Consider the following 20,596-nt stretch of genomic DNA (forward strand, 5'->3'; position numbering starts at 1 on the left):
GGAAGAGACGGGCCCGGGCGGCCCTTTCCGGGGCGGGCCGGGGGCGGGAGGCGGCGCCGCGCCCTGAGGGGCGGGGGATCCGCGGGCCGGCCCTCGGCCCCCGCGCACCGCCCCCGGCTGGGCCGGGAGAGGGAGCTGCGGCCCCGCGTTCGGAGCGGGCTTAGGGGGCGCCGCCGGGTGTGGCGGGCACGGAGCCATCGCCGCGGGAGCTCCTGCTGGCAGCATCGCGGAACAAAGACATTTACGGGTGGGTTTCGAAAGAGCAGAGTGTAGCAGCTTATCACAGAATCAATGAGCGTGGAAAAGGCCTCTGAGATCATCGAGTCCAGTCTGTGACCGAACACCACCGTGTCAATTAGACCATGGCACCAAGTGCCACATCCAGTCTTTTCTGAAACCCCTCCAGGGACGGTGCCTCCACCACCTCCCTGAGCGTCCCGTTCCAATATCTAATCACCCTCTGTGTGAAGAAATTCTTCCTAGTGTCCAACCTAAACCTCCTAAATAGGACAAATATTATTCTTAAAGGGAGAGTGGGAACACTGAGAAGTCGGTCTTGCCCGAGAGGCTCCCAGTGGGCTGTTCCTGAGGTGATTCCCGCTCCCCCGCCTGCAGTTTGGTCTCTTGGGAAGGTTTTCACCAGGTGGTTCCTGGGAACTGCCTCTGCATTTGCTGCTCTTGCAAATGAAACAGAGGATCTCTTACCTACAAACAGTAATGTTCAAGATTTACAGGGGTTTCTGGCTCTCTAGATACCGTTTTTGCCATTGCTTTTCAAATGAAGGTTAGTTTTATGGCACCGTAGCCGAACAGGAGAAGTCGCTGATGCTAAATGAACAGAAGCCTTATTACTTTTGGTCATTTGGTACCCAGAGAAGCGATTTCAATTAACAGAAAAAGCTCCTCCTTTCTTTGTCAGACACAGTCACCTCCCAGCTCTGCTGTGACACAGTGACGTACCCTCTGGTCTGTAGCTGCTGCAGGACTGTGGCTGGGATGGAACTGGGCATTCACTGGCAAAGCAAGGAAATGAACATATGAAAGAAGGATGACCAATAACTGCCATAGATACTTCACACAACAAGGGAAAAAGTGCCTCTAACCCGTTCATATTTACCTGATCTGTTGGGATATGCCTTTCCAAATATGTGTAATGAAATATTCAGCCCATTGCAAAAAGATATATTCAGATAGTCTCTGCTGTATTTTCTAACAGAATTGTTTTTCTCTCACTGTTTTTCTTGTGAACAAGGGGAAAGCATAGTGCCACTTAAGTATGTGCGTCAGTCGTCCCACCAAAGACATCAGACTAAAATAACACTGTATCTACAGAGTTTTGTGTGCTTAATTCCATTTTGGAAACCCACATATGCCTTTTCCAGTTACATATACTTTTCTGAAACGAAATTAGTTGACATTTTCTGGTTTGTCTTTCAGTTCAAAGGTGGGGGGGGGTTTCTAGAGAAGGTGGGGAAGAAACTGAAGTAATCCCTTCTGAGCTATGTGTTTCCAAGGAAAAAGCATCCCTCCATATCCAGCATATGTCTGGCCAGAAAATCATGCTGACAATCGGAATTGTAAATTGGTTTATTATCAGAAAAAAAGCCAAAAAGGGACAAACTGAGGTCAGTAGGTTTAAAATTATGAAAAGTTGGTGTTTCCTTGAAGCTAAGATGAAAGACTTGGACTGGTATCTTTTAAAGTTCATTTTATGAATTGAATTGGCTAAGAATATCTCAGTTAAGAACTGTTCATGTAAAAACATCATATTATGTTGTAGAAGCCTGAAAAGCTTGTAAGCTTTGCAGACCAAAAATGTAAGTTTGATAAGCACTGGAAAAACTGCTGGTAAAGCTGATGGAACTTGAATAAATGCTCCCTGGCTTTGACTTTTTTCAGGTCATTAAGTCCTTCTTTTTGCCTTAAGTGTTGTAAAAATAAATACTGCATGTAAAATGACTTGTAGAGCACAAACCCTCAGGCTTGTACGTGGTTAATTTCTCATACTCTTGATGAGTGCATTGAAATCAAGAGGACTATTCATACTGCACACATATGTGCAAAATACATGACTTATTGTCAGATGATTATAGATATACCTAATGCCTTGCATAAAGATCACCAGTAAACTTTCCAACATTTTTTTTTCCTTTTAAATACTAGATTATTTAGTATATAATTTACATAAAAGGAGATAAACTGAGATAAGGTAGAAAAAGGCAAATCCACAAAAGTAAGGAATATCTACCACATAGGCATAAACTTGGCAAGGTAGGTTGTTGGCTTGTTTGGTTTTTTCCTGCTTTCATCTGCCTACTGTTTTCATCAGCTAGATGAAAAACCTTGAAGTGTGGTTATAAAACAACTGCAAAAATAGCACTGAAAGGTTGATTTTCAGTTATTTCTCTAGGCTTGATATCAATTGCTCTCACCACAGTAAGAAACATTCTAATTGTCATTCCTGCAAGTTCTCCTTGGCATCTGATAGGCAAGTGGTATTCTTTCTGGCTCATGAATCATCACTGCAAATAAATAGTTCTAGAATAGAAAATAGGTTGATTGTGTATGAGCCAAAATAGAATCCAAAATAGAAGAGCTTATGCTCTGCACCGTGTTGTCTCTGTGCTGGGCAGAGGAGTGTGTAGTAGTAGATGATATAAATGATGCCAAATGAAAACAGATGTGATGAGAAACAAAGACAGCACTTTTACCTATTTTTTTCTCTGATGATTAAACCTATTTTGTCATAATTAGCAGAGATTATGTGTTATCTGTCACATATCACACAAGCTCACCAGGGCCCTAGCGAGGAGCTCAGAGTGCCAAAGCAGAGCGGGGCAGGGCAGGTGTGCTCTGTGCTCACAGCTGTGTCTGTGAGTGCATTGCCTCTCTGCGTTCTCCATGAACAGGGAAAAGGGGTCATGTCCAAGGTTTTAGTGATGGTGTTGCCGGTTTCCAATTCTCTTCTCTCCCCACCATCTGTCCAAGCCCTTACAGAGTCCTTCTGCATCACTCCTTGTTAGAGAGGCTTGGCAAAGCAGGAGCTGATTTAGTGCTAAGGAAATAAACTATGGATCTGGGAAATAGTATGGAAAAGATTTCACAGAAATAGAAACATTTAGCACGTAAACAGAAGTATATCCTGCAAAACAAACACATTTGAACACAATAAGATGTATCATTACACAAAAAGCCATATGGAGACATATCATATAAACAGGTGTATTTTTGACCTGCACCTTCTTTGTGCTGTTGTATCCAATGAGAGTTCCGTTTCTGATCTCATGGCTTTACAGCTACCTTGATTCCAGCAAGGTCAAAATACATTTATTGCTTTTGTATTGTACAGAACTTTTGTCCAAATGACTAAATGGGCAGAGTCTTAGCACCGGACGCGCATTTACAATGCGTTGTGGAAAGTGTTTGAGTGGAATAGAAGTAAATACCAGGAAGGGTAAATGGAGAGAAAGTACACATTTTTTTAGCATTGATAAGATTGAACAGGCAATGAACCATTCAATCAATACCAAAATGGGATAGAATATAAAGCCACATCGATGTAAGAATTGATCTTTTCATTTGTCTATATCAGCAGTATCCTGCTGATGGCAGGGGAAAAGGTTACCCTATGCTTCCTTGTAGAAGCTGCCCATCTTCTGTGCTTCTAAGGTGAGGGAAGGTTTTGATTAGTATAATAGTTTTCCTTGTAAGTTACCAAGCAAGCTATTTTTTTCTTATGTACAACACAATGCTTGAAATGTTTTTATCCAAAATACCCTGTAATTCCTAACTCTGGTACAGCTCCAAGAATAGAAGCCTGATGATAGGTAAGGATTCTGGGGTTATCAGCACATTTCTGAGAGTTATTTTCATTGCTCTGGATCTGTGGAAGACTAATTTATAGAAGTGAGTCTGATGTAAGGTAGAGCACTATTTCATCTAAATTACATGCAAAGGCTTGACTGTGAAATAGTGGTTGCTAACAGGGGGAAAAAATGCAATCTTTTTAGTGCTTGTGGTCCAGTTAATTATCATTCTCCTACTTTTTTTGTGTGTTCTCCACAGCTTATACTACAATAATATTATATATTGATAAGGGATTAAACAGTTCCACTGTGTTCCTGGCTCTCAGTTGTGAAAGCTCTGATCCTTTCCATCTCTTCAAATAGTGTTTAGCCATTTTTTTGACAGTTAGCAAGCACTGAGATTTCTAATATTAAAGTGTTTTCATCTGCCCACTGCATGTATGCATTTGTGACTACAAAACCATGAGGTCTTTTCTGAAGAAAAACCACCGTGATTTATTTTGGAAGCAGACCCTGTAGTTCTGAAGAGCTACCACTGCGATCCTTTGTTCTGCCGTGAAACGGCAAAAATGTCTTCCCCCGAGCCCTAGGGATTTGCTGGTGTTCTGTGCCTGCAAGGGCTGAACTTTAATACTGAAAACGTTGAGAATTATTGTCTTTTAATGATGCTTATCGTCATTTGCGCTACTGCCTTTTTTTAACCCTAAATTTTAAAAGAGTGAGACGTGCTATGATTAAACTTGTGATGTCCTCTCTTCGTAGTGAAAAGAAGATGATGATGAAGATTGATGACGGTGCCTTTGCTGGAAAGGGATGAAATAGATGGAAGTGATTCTCAGGCCTCCCCTGAGGGGACGAATTCCACCCCTCCAACTCCAAGCGCGGGTGCAGCGCAGCCCCTGGGGGCTGATGGCGCTGCCGGGGGTGGTCGCGCCGGGCGGGTGTGGCCGCAGCCCGTGGCCGGAGCCCGTTCCCGGAGCCCTGCCCGCCCCTCTCCGCGCACCCCCCGGGTGCCCCACAGCCCCTCGGGTGCCCCACAGCCCCTCGTCCGCCCTGCCCGGCCCCGGCCCGGAGCTCAGGGCCGCGGCAGCCGCGCATGCTCCGCGCCCGGCCCGCCCCCGTCTCCTCCCCGCGCCAGGGGCCGGCGGCGGGGCCGGGCTCGACCATTTCTGCGGGCGCGGGGACGCGGGGCCGAGCCCCGGGCAGCGCCTTCCCCGAGCTTCAGCACCGCGGGCCGGACAGCGCCCGCCGGCCCGAGCGGCTCCCGCGGGCCCCGCCGAGGGCCTCGATCCCCGCACGATGTTCCTCCGGCTGGCGGTCGCGGTGCAGGTGCTGTCGCTGCTGGCGAGCCGCGCTCACGGCTTCCCCAGACCCGCGGGCAAAGGTAAGCGCCTGCCCCTCAGAGCCCTCTCCGCGGGTCTGCGGGTGCGGGAAGTTCTGCGGGTGCGGGAAGTTCTGCGGGATGTAGAGGGAGAGGAGAGAAAACTTTCCTTCCACTCGGCGAAAAGCGATGAGGTCCTAAAGCGACAAAATTCCCGACGCCGATCACTGAAGTTGCAATCTGATATTAAAGTGAAGGGATAGGTGCTGGTAGAGGGAAAAGCTCTGTATTTTTTCAGTCTTCTCCAAGCAGTGTTTTCATCCGTTCTACTGCGGCGTCTGCACGAGTCTCTCTTGCTCCCTGTCTCCCCCGCTATTCTGGATGGAAGAGATTTTTAATCTCTTGGTTGTGCCAATCCGATTATTGCTATTTTAGTCGATCTCTTCCAGCATTTTTCCCCAATTTGTGAGTTTTCTCATCAGAAAGAGGTTGCTGAGTCTGTATCTCTATATCTTGTGCAGAACTTCTCCCTCTGCCCCAATCATGGTTTATTTAAATGTTTGACTTTTTAATTGTGTTCTCATTCTTCTAGGAGCACTGATTTTTTTGATTTTTTTTTTTTTTTGCAAGAACCAGCAGTTGCATCCTATTTAAGACACTGTTCTTTATGGGAGAAAACTATAAATTAAGAAAAAATGTGCCTTTTGTAGTTGCATGTATCATATAACTGAGTATATACGTGTGTGTGTTTATTCTAGATAAAGCTATACACAACAGACAATTAAGTGTAGAAAGACCTTTGGAGGAACAGGTGAGTGAAAGAAAAAATATTTACAATTTTTTTTTATTATGGTATTCCCATAATATCTTGAGCCTTTCAAGTACTGAATCCCTGAATATCCCTGAGTTAAAAGTAGATATGTCAGAAAAGTGATTATTTATGGTGTTGAATACAAAATATAGTTTCACTAATTTTTAAAAACTGGGATATGGAGTTTCACTGTCCAGCATTCCAAAAGCAGGTTGTTAGCTCCAACAGCTCACAGGTGTGCCACCCCTTTGTATTGACATCCTGTGGGAATATAGCATGAGTTTGGAATGAAGAAGGAAAATGTAACTGGCATTTGTCTTAAAATGGGAAGTTTGTTGCAGCTTCTTGTAGTGTGTGTTTCTGATCAGAGATGGGGGGTACTGAGAGAAAGTGCCAAGTGCTTAATCCTGTTCTGCTTATTCAGGCAAACTTCTTAATAAGAGTGAAAACCAGACACTAAGGCTTCTGCTGGTATTGATAAATTAGGAGATCACACATTTTATTTCTTCTGCCTGTTCTTGTTTTATTTGTTTTATTTTTGTGTATTAGATTGCTGAAGCTGAGGCAGACAGGAATAGGAAAACAGCTCCCACAGGTAAAATATCTTTCCTGTTTTTATAGCAATATTCGTAATGGTATTCAAAGAGGTATAAGGTTTTATGTTATGTGTGCATTGATATATTTTCCAGAAAATAAGCCAGAGTTCAGGAATTATTCCTTTGTTGATGACCTGAACCTGCTAAAATCAGTAGCAGAAAGAGAGAGGAATGAAAAGGAGAGGGAGTCAATTAGAAGCTCTTTGTACGAACAGCAACTGGCCGTTGATGATGCAGACTCCACCAAGAACCGCAGGCTAGTGGATGACTATGACTCCACTAAAAGTGGGCTGGATTATAAATTCCAAGGTATTCTATAATCATCTTTCAGTGACTTCTAGGTTAGACTTCTCTTGCAAAGTGACTGCTGTCATGAATGTTGTACCAAACATGAGCTCTGTGTGTTACTGGAGTGCAGTTTCAGTTATTTCCAGTTGTGGAAGCTTGTTGTATTACAATTAGGTTTTGAAACGCAGTACAAAAGAATTGCTGTTGATTTTCAGTCTTCTTTCTTGGAGGAAAATCTAACTGTGTAGTTTGTATTATGTGTTTTAGTAATTTAGATTTGATGGAAGGAAAATGGGACATATTTTTAAATGAAAATATATTTATTCTGGTCTGAGAGGAAGAAGCACCTTTACATGCAGCTAAATCACATATATTTATTTCAAATGTTATGTGCAGTGTTAGATAATTCTCCTCATCATAAAGCTAAAAGAAATTACCAAAGGCAAAAAAATACTTGCCTTTGCTACAGGAGTGTTTAATTGATTTGTAGTTTAAGTGAGTCCTCTGAGAGTTGTAAGCAGCATTTAACTCAGGATATTTTTAATTATATCAAAGTATCCTGATCGCAGATCAAAAACATTACTCATCATGTTCTCTCTCCCATTGTCATTATGATATTATTTGCCATAAGTCATGATTACATAATTAAAAGTTTATTTTCTGAAATTCAAACAAGAAGATCATGTACAGTTTGTCATTATTTGATTTCATCTAAGTGGCCATAAAATGAAATTAGATACCAGGAAGGCACATATAAGTGTATATGGGAGCAGTGCTCTCTCATTCTTACAATTTTTTCTATGAACAGGAGAGTATGCTCCTAATATTCATCTCAGCTCTTTTGACAGAGTCAGTCAGAAAGATATTTTTCAGATGTGGAAAATGGACACAAAGAACTTTTCACTGTGACTGATGTAGTGGCTTGCAAAGTGTGTATCAAAGTATAGTCCTAGTGTGTCTAAAAAGTGCAGCTTTGTTCTGAAGAGAAGAAGATGTGGGCAGATATTTTTACAAGATGTTTAATCCGAATGAGTTAGGGCAGTCAGCACACAGTTAAACTATAATCCTTTCAGATGATCCAGATGGCCTCCATCAATTAGATGGCACTCCTTTGACTGCTGAAGACATTGTTCAAAAAATTGCTGCAAGAATTTATGAGGAAAATGACAGAGGAGTGTTTGACAAGATTGTTTCAAAACTTCTAAATCTGGGGCTAGTAAGTATCTTGTTAATACTTCATTTAACAGTTTTGTGGGTTGGTTTAATGCTTTTATAAAAAACAATTTGGACAAACACTGTGTGTAATAATGACTTGAGTGAAAATGAATGGGATTCAGGCTCTAGGAAAATTTCTGTATTCATTTGGGCACACTGGTTTAGTTCTGCAATAACATTGTTGTTCCTGTGATGGCTTTGCAACAAAATAGGCCAAACTGCAGAATGTTTCAGATGCTGAGAAAACATTCACTGATTGTACTCCTCCCATGTCTGCCCTCATTTTTACTTTAACTTCTTTTCTGATTTTCACTGAATTCTTTTGTATTATTAATTTCTATGTTTAAGGGGGAAAGGTCTGAGCTCATTCCTATCCACCTACTAATTAGTGTCATCAGCAAACATATAATGTTGCTGGTTTGTTGAGGATATATTATGTTACTGATTTGTAGCAAGACTGGATTTGTCTCTGACCTCTGGATGTCTCAATGGCTTTAGCCATGGCCATATGGGATTCTTGTATCTTAAAAACCTGATGTTTTCTGCACTAGATTTTGCAGTTAGCTATTGCATGCTGCACCCCACTGATTACAGAGGGAGCTATGGGACAGATGCATGGTAGTGTTCTTTTTCAAGTGACAGGTGTTACAAAGCAAAGACAAAACATTTTGATGATGCCATAGAAAGCTATTTGCTTTTTTCCCTTGCTATATCACTGTATGTAGATGTGTTGCAGAACTGTACATAGGTGTGTGGCAGAACATACTTTATAAACACAAACATGTACACACATGTAGGGAGGTATGACACACTTGCAGTTCAATCTTTCAAGCTGCACTCCATTGTGTTAAGCCCTAAACAGATTTGTTTTCCTGTTGAAGGCTGTATCTGTGGATGGGTGGGTTTTATGTACACACAACGTATTTGGTGTGTGTTTCTATGTGTGTATATATGCATGTGTGGGTGTGTTTATATAAATATAGACATGTATATATGTCTATATATATATATACATGTATACACACACATTGGTGAAGATACCATGCCTAATTTGGTTGTGCTTTTTGTGAAGCAAACATATTTAGAGCAATCTATTTGCAAAGCTCGGGTTTCATATTGATGTTTCATCTAGGAGAAGCACAGTATTCTATGAGTACTCTGCACAAATATTTCAACAGATCACGGAGAGTCAGGCCTATACCCTGGAGGATGAAGTGGCAGAGGTTTTACAACAGCTAATTGCAAATGAAGCAAAGGAACGTGAGAAGGAGTCTGAAGACTTTGATTACACTGCAAGCAGAGCAGACAGTGATCCAAAGGAAAAGCAACAGGAAAGAATGGTAATTTCTTAGCTAATGATTTTGTCTTCCTTGCCAAATGGTACTAGTAAACCAATACACTGCTTTCTTTAGGGAATAATTAGTTCAATCTGGAAACTAAAGGTGTTCTTAAAGAAATTCTGTTAGACACAAAATGAACCATGAGTTACTTTGGGGCTTAAGCCAGACATCAAATTGAAATAACTTTGAGAAAATAGTATAGTCTTCACCTTGCAATTAGGAATATGTTGCCATGAGGTTATGATGCAATTTCTTGCTCCAGTAACTCTCTCACCAAAAGCAATGTGCTTATAGATATCTTTTTTTATATCTTTTGTGGAGACACCAAGCAAATCTTATCAGGATAGTATCATTAATGGAGAGATTGATGATACACTGGATAACACATGGTCATCATCTAATATCTTGGAAAGAAGAAATGAGCTGCCTTCTGAAGATAATTTTGAAGACCTCCAATACTTTCCAAATTTTTACGCACTATTAAAAAGTCTTAACTCAGGTGAGCTCGTCATGTATTTACAGAATTATTTAGGAAAAAAGAAAATTAAGATTGTCTGTGTTTTCTCTTTTCCCTTCCCCACAACTTCCCTAGTTGCAAGACCACGTGCTTTGAAAATGTTCTCTAAGATGTATAGCAGAAACTAATTTGATTAGTAATTTTGATGGCAAAACATTGGGAGGAACAGCACTCAGAACTGCAAAGAGTGTGACCTAGGCAGCCCTTCCCATCTTGTGCTGTGTGATTCAGGAGTCCTGAATTCTTTTCATTCCTGTGAAAATGGTGAAAAACTGGCAAACTGTTTTCTCCAGAGATCATTCCAGTAACATCTGAGTCTTCCAAGCCAACAGAGGCACAAGTAAGCCACAGCAGAATCCTTGCAGTGATGGTACCAGTAAATGAGTCTGAGCCTTCCAGCCTTTTCACAAACCACAGGTTTGCTGTTTATTGCAGTGAAAGCTCTGCACGTCTCTCCCTATTCCGGTGCTGGACATCACTGCCTTCCAGTCATTGCAGGCAGGACTGTGGCACCTTGCCACAGCCCCTTGGTCAGCACCCACTCTCTGCAGCCACACACACACACACACACATTTATTTTTGTGTGTATGTGTGTTTATTCTGTAGATTCTCTGTCCTGCAGGAGCCTCAAACTGTCCCCATAAACACCTGAGTGGAGAGCTAAAATGAAAAACCCGAGGGCATATTTTGCTCAAGTCCAACCCACAGACTTCATATTCTTCCTGTTCTTTTCATTTTCCCATAGTGGTTTTGCATGCTAGCTCTTCTCCTTTTTCTGCTCACAAAGCAGAAAGGCATGTTGGGTTTAGCAGGTTATCAAGCAAATCGAGCCAGGTCCCACTGGCTGCACATCCCTGCCTTGCCTCCTGCTTTATGCTGTTCACCTGTCGGGTCGTATCAAGCTGGAGGAGAAGGATTCACTTGCATCCTACAGCTGTGTGTTAAATTGCAGGCAGCAATAAAAAGCCTGTTCAGCAGCTCTCAGAGTGGCTGGCCCTCTGCCAAGGCTGGGAGTGTGTTTTTGGCTGTCCCTGACTGACAGTGCCCCTGGCTCTGTTAGGTCCTTCTGTGATAACCTGGGGAGTGGGGACAGCTTTTGCAACTATGTAATGGGGCAGTTTCATGCTGCTAATGCAGAAATTGCAGTAACATTGTTCAGCTAAACAAAGGTATTGTTCAGGTAAACACAGTGGTAAAAGCAAAGCTAAGAAGCAGGTAAGCATGGGCAAGAATGGATTTTTATAATAGAAAATAATTGTTTGTATCACTTCCTGAAGTCATGATCCTCTCAACCATGTAATATTACGTTGTCCCAGTACGAGTCATGGACTTGTGCGTGGTAACAATCTCATTTGAAACGCTTTATGTTTCTATCATTGAACCCATGGATCTTTTAGGAGAAAGGATCTCTGAACTCATACAGAGCCAGACTGCTCTACAAAATAGTTCACAAACAAATAAAAGAAAGATGAAAGAAACTGTAGAAAATTCTACCCTCTGATCAGCAATTTGGACTGTCAGGTCACTTCATCTCAGTGTGTTTAGTGTTCTTAGCTGTAAAATGGAATGACACAGCCCTTCAAGACACAAAGCTGTAAAGAAGAACTAAAGCCTGAAGCTTTAAAGTCTATTCAGCTGTGCTTTGCAGGAGCAGTTTATATGTAAGTTCTCTTTGCTAATCCAGCACAGCATTTTTTCTTTCAGTGAGTAGGTTATTCTTTATGCAGGAAGTTTGCACAGTTTGCAGAACTGAGTTTTCCCAAGTTGCCTGAAGTCTCTGACTAATTTTGCTTCATCCCCTCAAACAGAGACAGAGACAAAAGAGAAAGAGACCTTGATAACTATCATGAAAACCCTGATTGATTTTGTGAAGATGATGGTTAAATATGGAACAATCACACCAGAAGAAGGAGTTTCCTATCTGGGTGAGAATGCTATTTTCTTACTCTAACAACAATGATAACTATCTTCTCATCTTCCTTGCTTTTATAAAACCTACTTCAGCTTTGTTCATTCTAAATGTTTTAAAGCTGTACTTTAAAACAGTGATTGATTATTCACTATGGTGTGTTTAATTCCATACTGCTTTAATACTTCCATCTAATGAAGGGAAGGTAATTTATGAGGTATGTATTTAGAGGATTATTACATTTTCACACATGTAAAGCACAGTTGATTTCAATGACTTTATGTCAGGGTGAGATCAGGGTTTTCTGTGTTCTTTTGAGGTGAATCAGGCACCTGCATTTTCCAAAGACAGTCCAGCACTTCAGCTCCTTTAACCTGCCATATATAAGTAGCCAGAATAGATGGGACCTAATGCTATGGTTGCCTACCAAGTAAAACTCCTTCCATCTATGAAAAGTGTTATATTTTGGCACAGGAGTAGATTTTGAAACACTCTTTCCTGGATCCATTTTAGAGTCTGTGGCTATGTAGGTATTGTAAAATCGTTGTAATTTCCTGAAGAGAGAATTTGGAACAGCCTGGTTTTGTTCTTGGTTTGGTTTGGTTTGGTTTGTGTCTCACACACCTTTCCTGGCTTTGACAAACTCTCTTCCATTTACTGTTGGTAGCCTTTCCATGTAAACAAGCAGACCTACAGAAGAAGGGCTCATCTGCACAAACTCTGCACAGTCCTTTCATTTCTCTGAAGTGTTCCTGGTCTGGCTTAGTCTGAAAAGTTTTTGTTTACATCAGGGTGATTTCTCAGCTTCATAAATCAACCTGTCACAGAGATAGAACTGGCAATGATCTTTCATGGCTTCTCCAGGCTTCTCTGATCTGAGCCATTGCAGATACATGATTGATGGATGCAACTGTAACTGTACAGATTGATTATCACTTACTTGGCTACAAAAGATCCAGTGCATCATGACTCACATTCAGTACATGATTGCACTTCCTCTCCAAAGAATTCATTATATCTCTGACCAGGACTATCCTTTTATTTTCCATGAGAAATCCCTGAATTTTAGAATATTTGGACAAGTTATGCTACAGTTCAGCTCTTTATTTCTCTGTCTTCCTGTGCATTTAAAGAAAGATGCACATAAAGAAATGGTGGATTTTAAGCACAGTTTTTTCAGTGTCATTCTACAAATGAGGATAGTATGACTTGAGCAGATATTGCCCTCACTGATAGTGTTGTGCCAAAACTTAATAGGCCACATTCATCCCTGACACAAGGCCACTCAGATAATGGAATTACACTGGGGATGCATTTTTCCTACTAAAATTCAGAGCAGTTGTTCACATTGGCTTTACTTTGCGTAAATAAATACTGTAACCCTGGAAACAAATTGCCATGATGACACAGTACAGAAGGCAGGGATTAGGTTAAGAGTTTCAGAGGTCTGATTTAGTCTGGATTTAAAGTAAGACTATCAACTGATGTATCCAGACTCTGCCTTGCAAATGAGTGATTTATGCAGAGATGGATTTTTTGCTCTATCAAAGGAACTTACTGTAGTGGAAAAAGCTTTCTCATAGGTCTCAAGTTGCTTCTGTGGTATTCTTTTTTAGACTTGCTGTTGAGAAATTACTTTAAAGCTGACCTTCATTTATTGAACTGATGTTCTCAAATACTCAAGGAGAGCATCCACAGGAGCTTGTTAGCTTCTTGCACTATCCTTGAGCAATGGCAGCAATTTCATTGCCACTCTTATTCAACTAAAAGTTATATACACTAAGTAATACTTGGATATGTACTGTGTATCTTGGTGCAGGTTGGGTCAGGGAATTGGTGCCCAGCTGTGTTTACTTATAGCAGATAAGGGAATTAGTATGAATATGTCTCAGAGAGAAGAATTAATTTTAAAAATTGGCAGCTTTTTGTTGTTCTCTCAGTCCAAAATCAGTGAGCAGATTCCATGCTAGTTGATGGAAAATACCTACTGGGTCAATGCAGGTGGATTATATCCTCTTGCCATTTTACTAAAGTAGGAAACTGCCTAAGTTAATTTTTCCCTCTCTGTGTCTGAAGCCGTGCATAAGCTATGTCTGTGAATTATACATTCTTAAAAATAAATCATTTATTGAATCAAGTCACAAGCCTTTTTGCCTTTCACAGGGGTGCAGAGACAGTGAATTTGAATGCATATACCAGTAACAGCTGGCTTGGGATTTGGAAACCACAGCATTATGTCATCATTGTATCTTACTCCAGGGGAAAGTATTTTCCTGCTGCAGTGACTGATGTTATTAGGTTTAGCTTAAAGTTACAAAGGATCTAGCTGCAGTGTGGTGCAGGAAAAGTGCCAATGCACACACATGAGAACACAAGGAATAAGTTCATTCTTTAATACGCATATTCGATATTACATAATAGATATTTAGAAGCTTTCCATATGCTAAATCTGTAACAGAACACTGGAAGCCAAAACCAACATATTCATATATATGAAAGACAAGGAGAAATAATGCCTACATTTCCCAGTATGTTTTCAGAAAGTATAGCTCTGGAAGCATTAAAGAGGGACTCTAACAAAATGTGTGTTCAGCTGAAATGCATCAAATTTGATAATTTCCCTGCTGTGGCAAAATGCCACTATCTTCCATCACTTTTACTTTCTTAGCTATGAATGCTGTATCTTGATGTACAGGGAGCAAATCATGCTGTGGAGTGGAAGTCTCATATTTCTAGCCTGCTTAAAGGCTTTCAGAAATCTTTCTAGAAAACCCATCTGCCCTTTGAAGATTGAAAGCTGCTTTAAAATCACTTTTGCAATTAAAAGAATGGACAAGCATTATTGGCACAGAAAGCATAAGGTAATAAGTCATGACACAGGATCACAGTTACACAGGTGGCTTATGAATGAGATCCAACTGTGATATCAGTTTACCCAACTTTGGGTTTGTTGTCAGGATCCAGCAAATACTGCCCAAACAGCTGAACTCCCCTTGCTTGTCCCAGCCTGCTGGAGGCACAGACTGTTATCACTGAACAGGCTGAGTGTTGGGAAGGACTTGGGACAGTTACTGAAATGATGTGGCTGTTGGCAAGGGTGCAGTGACAGAGTGGAATGGAAGAGTTGGAATAACTCCACATAGTGACCAGCAGAAAGCAGCAAGAGGCTTTCAGATAAGTTATGACTGATTCAGCATAAAATATTTTGTGGCATCCATACACCGTTTATGTTGCATAAATAGCTGATACTGATGCATAACTAGCTGATACTCCATGCAGAACTGAAAGGACTGTGTCCTTCACAGTGCTGAGTGCTTGAAAGGAAAAAGTGCTGTTTGAGCCAATAGCAAAACTCACTTTGGTTTCAGCAGAGTGGAATAAGCCATGCATTGCACAGATACTTGTACTGTCTGAGTTGTGAATAATATCCTACCTCATTTTCCTTCTGTCTATTGTGTAATGCCATGGTGGAGATTCACTCTGATAGCTTGTCTATCAGAGCCATCTATCATAGACCAGATAAATATTAAGGAGAAGCTTCATCTACACCACACAAAGAAGAGGAATTTTTTTGTGTGACAAGTGACTTTTCCTATGTATGCCAGACTATATAGCTAGTTTTAAAATGAAAGCATATCAGTCCACTACCATCCTGGTAAAAGCTCTATTTTTAGTAATTATGTAAAGTAAACAATAGGTTTTTAATGCATTTATTTTAATAATATTGTTGTCGGCTTAGAAACAGGAACAAATGTTGTCTGCCAGTTTGTTCAGATACATTTGAAAATCTTTTCCACTAATAAGATTTTTAGAGCCATTCTAGGAAATACTTGTCATTAGAGGCTTGTGGACCATAACAAAAATAGAGTTTTCAGAGATGATGGAAAAATTCTTAAGAGGCACCAGTGTGTGTATATGAATTCTTTTTACACAGTCCATTAATTACTTTCTCATGCTGTGCTCTGCTTGCAAGAATAGATTAGTAGCAAATTTACCCACTGCCAACTCAACTAAATGAAAGTTGTGTTATCCAATGAACTATTACCCTAGAAATGCAAATTAGTTACATGCACATTGTAATCTTGTGTGGAGCTCTCATTTATTGACTAGTACATGTAGCACAAACTTTTACCATCAGTACTTCTTTATCTCACAGATACCATAGAAATCTTTGCCATGATACTGCATAAAATGTGTATTTTATCACATCTTATGATTGAGTTTGGTCATTTTGTTTTCAGTTTCTAAATCAGGGCTTCTGTATCTTCCACAACTGGAGAAAAGAAAGGGACAAAGGGCTGGGAAGAAAATTAAGTTTAAGAACTCTGTAGCCTTGCTCTCTCTGAAGGGGATCACACTTTTCACCTCCTTGCAGTAAAGCATTTAGATTCCTGGAGCCACAGTGTACCACACACAGCCCACAGCAGACTGGCTGGGGAGCAAATCCCCCTTAATTTGGGAAGGAAACAGAGAAATGGCTCCAGCTGATCAGTGCACAGTGTTTGAGTCACAACTGCCTTCCTCCATAGACCAAACCAAAGCCACCTCTCACACCTCCTCCCTTTGGCTCTGACTCACTGTCAGAATCCACACTGTCCCCCGTGACTGAGTAGGAGATTGTGTTGGTTAGAAATGAGCATGAACAGATGTCTCTGTTTACCTTTTCCACCCCCATATCATTTGTTCTTCATGGACAACAGGGAAGAAGAGCAAACTGCAGGGGACACAAGGAATAGGGAGATGGATGGGTTCTTGGTCAACTCTGGCCGAGGTATATGAACACTCATCACTTTGGTCCTTTTCTAAATAACTGTTGGGATATTGTTTTGTTATAATATGCAGACTGAGGCTGCATGAAAAAAGTCAGGTGAAACAGAAGAGGCAGAAAGTCTCCTATGTGAATTTTTAATATGTCCCTGTCTCTCCATGCTAAGGAACATGAAATAGCTGTTCTTCCTCTTCTGTTCATGCTGTGGTGTCTTCCACAGCTCCACTTGTGGTGAAGGCAAAGCTCTGCAATTTCCTCATTACAGGTCAGTGCATAGTAGACACAATCTGGCCTTTTCTTGGGAGAGGAGAACTCATTTGAATAGTGTGATAATGCCTGAAGTTCTCATCAGCACAGATGCTGCAGGCCAAGGGTCTGATCCTGCTGTTTGTTTAGTCAGCCAAGAACAGGCACAGAGCCAGGAGTGTGAGGCAAAGAGCAGATCACAGCCCAGACTGGCATCATCTTTCCCCTCCTCACTGTAACCATAAGCTGCTGCTCCCTGATACAGACTGGGATTTCAAAGGGCTGAGGGAAGGTGAGGCTAAAGCAGTGCCAGAGGCTACAAGTGGCATATGAACAGTGTCATGTGGACTTTTTATTCTCCCCTTCATTTTGACCTGAGTGATGAAGGGCACTGACAGTACTTCATACAGGGAACCTTTCATGCATGACACCTTATTTTTCTTTCTTAAAATTATTTTTTTTTCAGAGGGCTCTTTCTTGCTACTGTAGGTTTTCTCCATAAGCATTAAAATATTTAACAAAATTTTCCCTATCTGAATTTCCCTTTGGTGATTTTCCTTGCCCAGTATTACTTTATCATATGACTGATGCATACAGCTGCCAGTGGGAGTTATTTAATTTCAGGCAGCTCTCTTTTCTCTGCTATTTATTTTGTATCTGATGAACTAAGGTCACACAGATGCCAGTATACTGTACTATATCTGAAAAGCACAAATCAGGGGCACCTCAGATGATGAGAGTGAACTGAATACTGAGGAGCAGCAGTGATAATAGAAAGTATATGTGAATAGTTAAACTCAAGATGAATTTGCATGGGGGTAAGATAAAAGGATATGGGGACAGAGAGTGTGCAAAGATAGGCAAGACTCTAATCTAGGAGTTATGTTGGCTGCACACCCCACTGCAGCTTGAGCTTTTCTTTAGTAGCCTCATCCATGTCTGTCCCATGCTACTTTTGCATTTGCACAAACGTGTGAATGTGGGTTTTTTCCCCCCCTACTTAGATCTTATTTCCTATTTTCCCCCATTCAGACTCTCACTGCATAGAAAAACAAATGGGTAGCTATGGCAGCTGATCTCACAAGTCCTAAGACAGGACACTACACACTGCAATAAATTGGGCATCACCTGAGGGTGACAGTATGTGTGAGAGCATAGTTTTATCAGTATCCATAGGCTCTAAATCTTCTCAGATATGATTTGGGAGAGATCCAGTAGGTTTAGTATCACTAATTGTTTTTCCCACCACATTACATGACTATCAAATCAAGAACCAAAAAAAATATTTTACAGTTCATTCCTTTGCTTATCACTGTCTACCTTTAAATCTGCAGCTATTTCTTGCGAACAAATTGCCTCTTTTTCCATTTCCCTTCACTGCCTCCTTTACGCTTTCCAAACTGGATACTTAGTAAGAAATCTCCATCTTCTCATAGTGTCTGTTTTGACAGGTGCATTCCTTAGTTCCTGAAAATCTAGCTTTTGCATCCTACCAGGTGATTTATGTTTCTAAAGGAGGGCAATGCTTTTATATTTTTGCACTGTATTTAATAGCTGCATAAAATCCCCTACTTTCTGAATTCAGTATGTCTCTGTTGACAGCTGAGCACGGAGCCCATAAGTTCTGATTTGAGATGATTATGTGGGTGCAGGGTAAAGAGGGTGTCACTGAACTTTCAAAACTGAGCTACATCCCACTCCTGCAGGAGAGGCAGCTCTGTGCTGCTTCAGTCCCAAACCATCATGTTATAAAGGGCACGCTAGCAAAACATGTAAAATGTGTGCACAGGCCGTGTAGCAGCTTCAGGATGGGAAAGGATTAGGAAAGAACTGCACCACACAGCTCTAGCAGACCTGGAATAATGCAAAGGAAACACCTGTAGAATATTGAAAGGATAACTCTGAGAAATAGTCCAGGAGGTAGGGAATTTAATAAGGATAATAAAGGAGACTTGGTCAGAGCTTTCTTTACCTCAAAACACATCTATTTAATTATGTTTTGCTTTTGGAGTTGCTTTTAACCTGATTGCTAAGTGATACTGCTGCTGTTTTAATTCCAAGTCACTCTGACCATCTTGCCTGTAATCCATTTACAAGTAATACCATGACCTGGAGTTTGTCACCTGACATGTCATTCCTCACGGCAGCATTAGATTTCAGACACACCATCTCAACAAATCAGTCAAACAGGAAGATTCAGAAAGGAAATGCCATATCTTGACATGTAAGCCAGTGAGTTAGAGAGGAGCAGGAGGTTTGCAAGGCTCAGACCCATCTCTATTTCCACAAAGGAGGGATTTCTCCTGTTCAGCACAGTTTAGCAGTTTATGTGACATATGCATGATATGTATACGAGCTGACTAAAAGTCTAACTCTGCTTTTGGCTACACTGTTGAAAATCCAGCGGATATTGACAGTTCTTGGACCTGCTATCATGTAAGGTAAAAGGCAGATTTGTCCAAAGAACTAATCAGTTATGCTCTTCCCACAGAATAGTCACAAGCAAATGCTGTGTTGTCCTGACATTTTTCGCAGATGGAAAAAGGCCTTGCAAACTCTTCAGGATCATCTACTGCAGGAGACAGAAGAGCCCTGGGAGAACTGATTTTTTAATGCCTGCAATATGTGCATCTCACACAAGCAGTCATCAGCACAAAGCTTTGCAGCTGAAGCAGTTGTAGTGTATGAACTCATTAAGTAAACTAATTTTTTCGCTATCATTAAGATTGATCTCAGGTACCTTGATGATCCCTTTTCTGCTTTAATAAACAGTCTTTTTATGCTGTATGGAAACAGAACAGCAAAGCAGGCCTTTCTGTGGAAGTTGAATGACATAAAATCTCAGCTTCAGTCAATTTGATGAGGATAGAATGTGAAACTGCCTCCCGGGTACAAGACAATTATGCAGAAGAAAAAAAACCTTTGCAGGAAAATTTACAAGAGTCTGGAAAACACCATGAATGTATCAACAGAGAAGAGTCCATTTCAGGCTTCCATTACCAATTCCATTAAATACTCAAATGGTTATGTTAGTTTCTGCCCCTCTAATAAGAACAAAGTAATTTAAATTGTAATATTTTTTTCATGTAGTATCTTTTCCCATGGATTTAGAGGGTATTGCCACAGTGCATTCTTCCAGAGATAAACATTCTGCTTTTATGCAGTTCAGATTTTTGGATATCCATCTTGAAGGACTTCAGAGTTTCAAAAGTGCTGCGAATTTGCATTTTCAGATGCAATTAAGAGGATCTATCAGTGTGTAGAAACTGGGCCTAGAATGCCTACTCAAAATAGGAGCCCTCCTGCAGCATGAGTGCTTTAGTGAGTCATCCCAGATCAAAGAGCAAGTTAGAAAGTGAGGCAAGGCAGAAACCAGATCTCCTGACTCCGGGTGTCTGGTTCCAGTGATGAGATTATCCTGCTCTGGGAAAGCGGCCGCCAGAGTAGTGACCTATTTACAAACGTAGGTCACTTCCATTAGCTCAGTGGTTATTGTTCTGTTGTTTTAATTAGTGCCATTTCGAATAGGTGGCCATATCTGTGGAAAGGTCAGTACCTTTCTAAACTCTTCCCCTGTACAAATGACATTGCCAGGGAAACAACACCGGAGAAGTAATCAATTCTTGTTAGACCTCCGAACATGACATGCAGTTGCTAAGCTGCTGGCCAGGCACATCTTAGTTGAGGAGATGACTCACTCCATCAGTGTATCTCAGAGCAAACATTGTTCAGCCCTGGCCTAGCCACACATGACAAGTACAAACATGTTTTGAAACAAT

At 41.0% G+C, this 20,596-nt stretch overlaps 1 protein-coding gene across 2 annotated transcripts in view; it reads left to right on the plus strand.

Moving 5' to 3' along the window:
• The first annotated feature begins 4,957 nt into the window (after positions 1-4,957).
• Positions 4,958-20,596, plus strand: part of SCG3 (secretogranin III) — a 28,671-nt gene continuing 13,032 nt past the window's right edge. Inside the window, exons 1-8 of one of the 2 annotated variants that reach the window (XM_032700233.1) lie at positions 4,958-5,190; positions 5,886-5,938; positions 6,488-6,533; positions 6,628-6,843; positions 7,896-8,038; positions 9,216-9,377; positions 9,699-9,876; positions 11,703-11,819. In XM_032700233.1, coding sequence (XP_032556124.1) covers positions 5,106-5,190; positions 5,886-5,938; positions 6,488-6,533; positions 6,628-6,843; positions 7,896-8,038; positions 9,216-9,377; positions 9,699-9,876; positions 11,703-11,819 — 1,000 coding nt within the window. In that variant the 5' untranslated portion in view covers positions 4,958-5,105. The remainder of the gene's footprint in view (positions 5,191-5,885; positions 5,939-6,487; positions 6,534-6,627; positions 6,844-7,895; positions 8,039-9,215; positions 9,378-9,698; positions 9,877-11,702; positions 11,820-20,596) is intronic. The other variant, XM_032700234.1, reaches the window with a different exon arrangement.

The sequence above is a fragment of the Chiroxiphia lanceolata genome, chromosome 12 (assembly GCF_009829145.1).
Source record: "Chiroxiphia lanceolata isolate bChiLan1 chromosome 12, bChiLan1.pri, whole genome shotgun sequence".
Taxonomy (NCBI): Eukaryota; Metazoa; Chordata; class Aves; order Passeriformes; family Pipridae; genus Chiroxiphia; species Chiroxiphia lanceolata.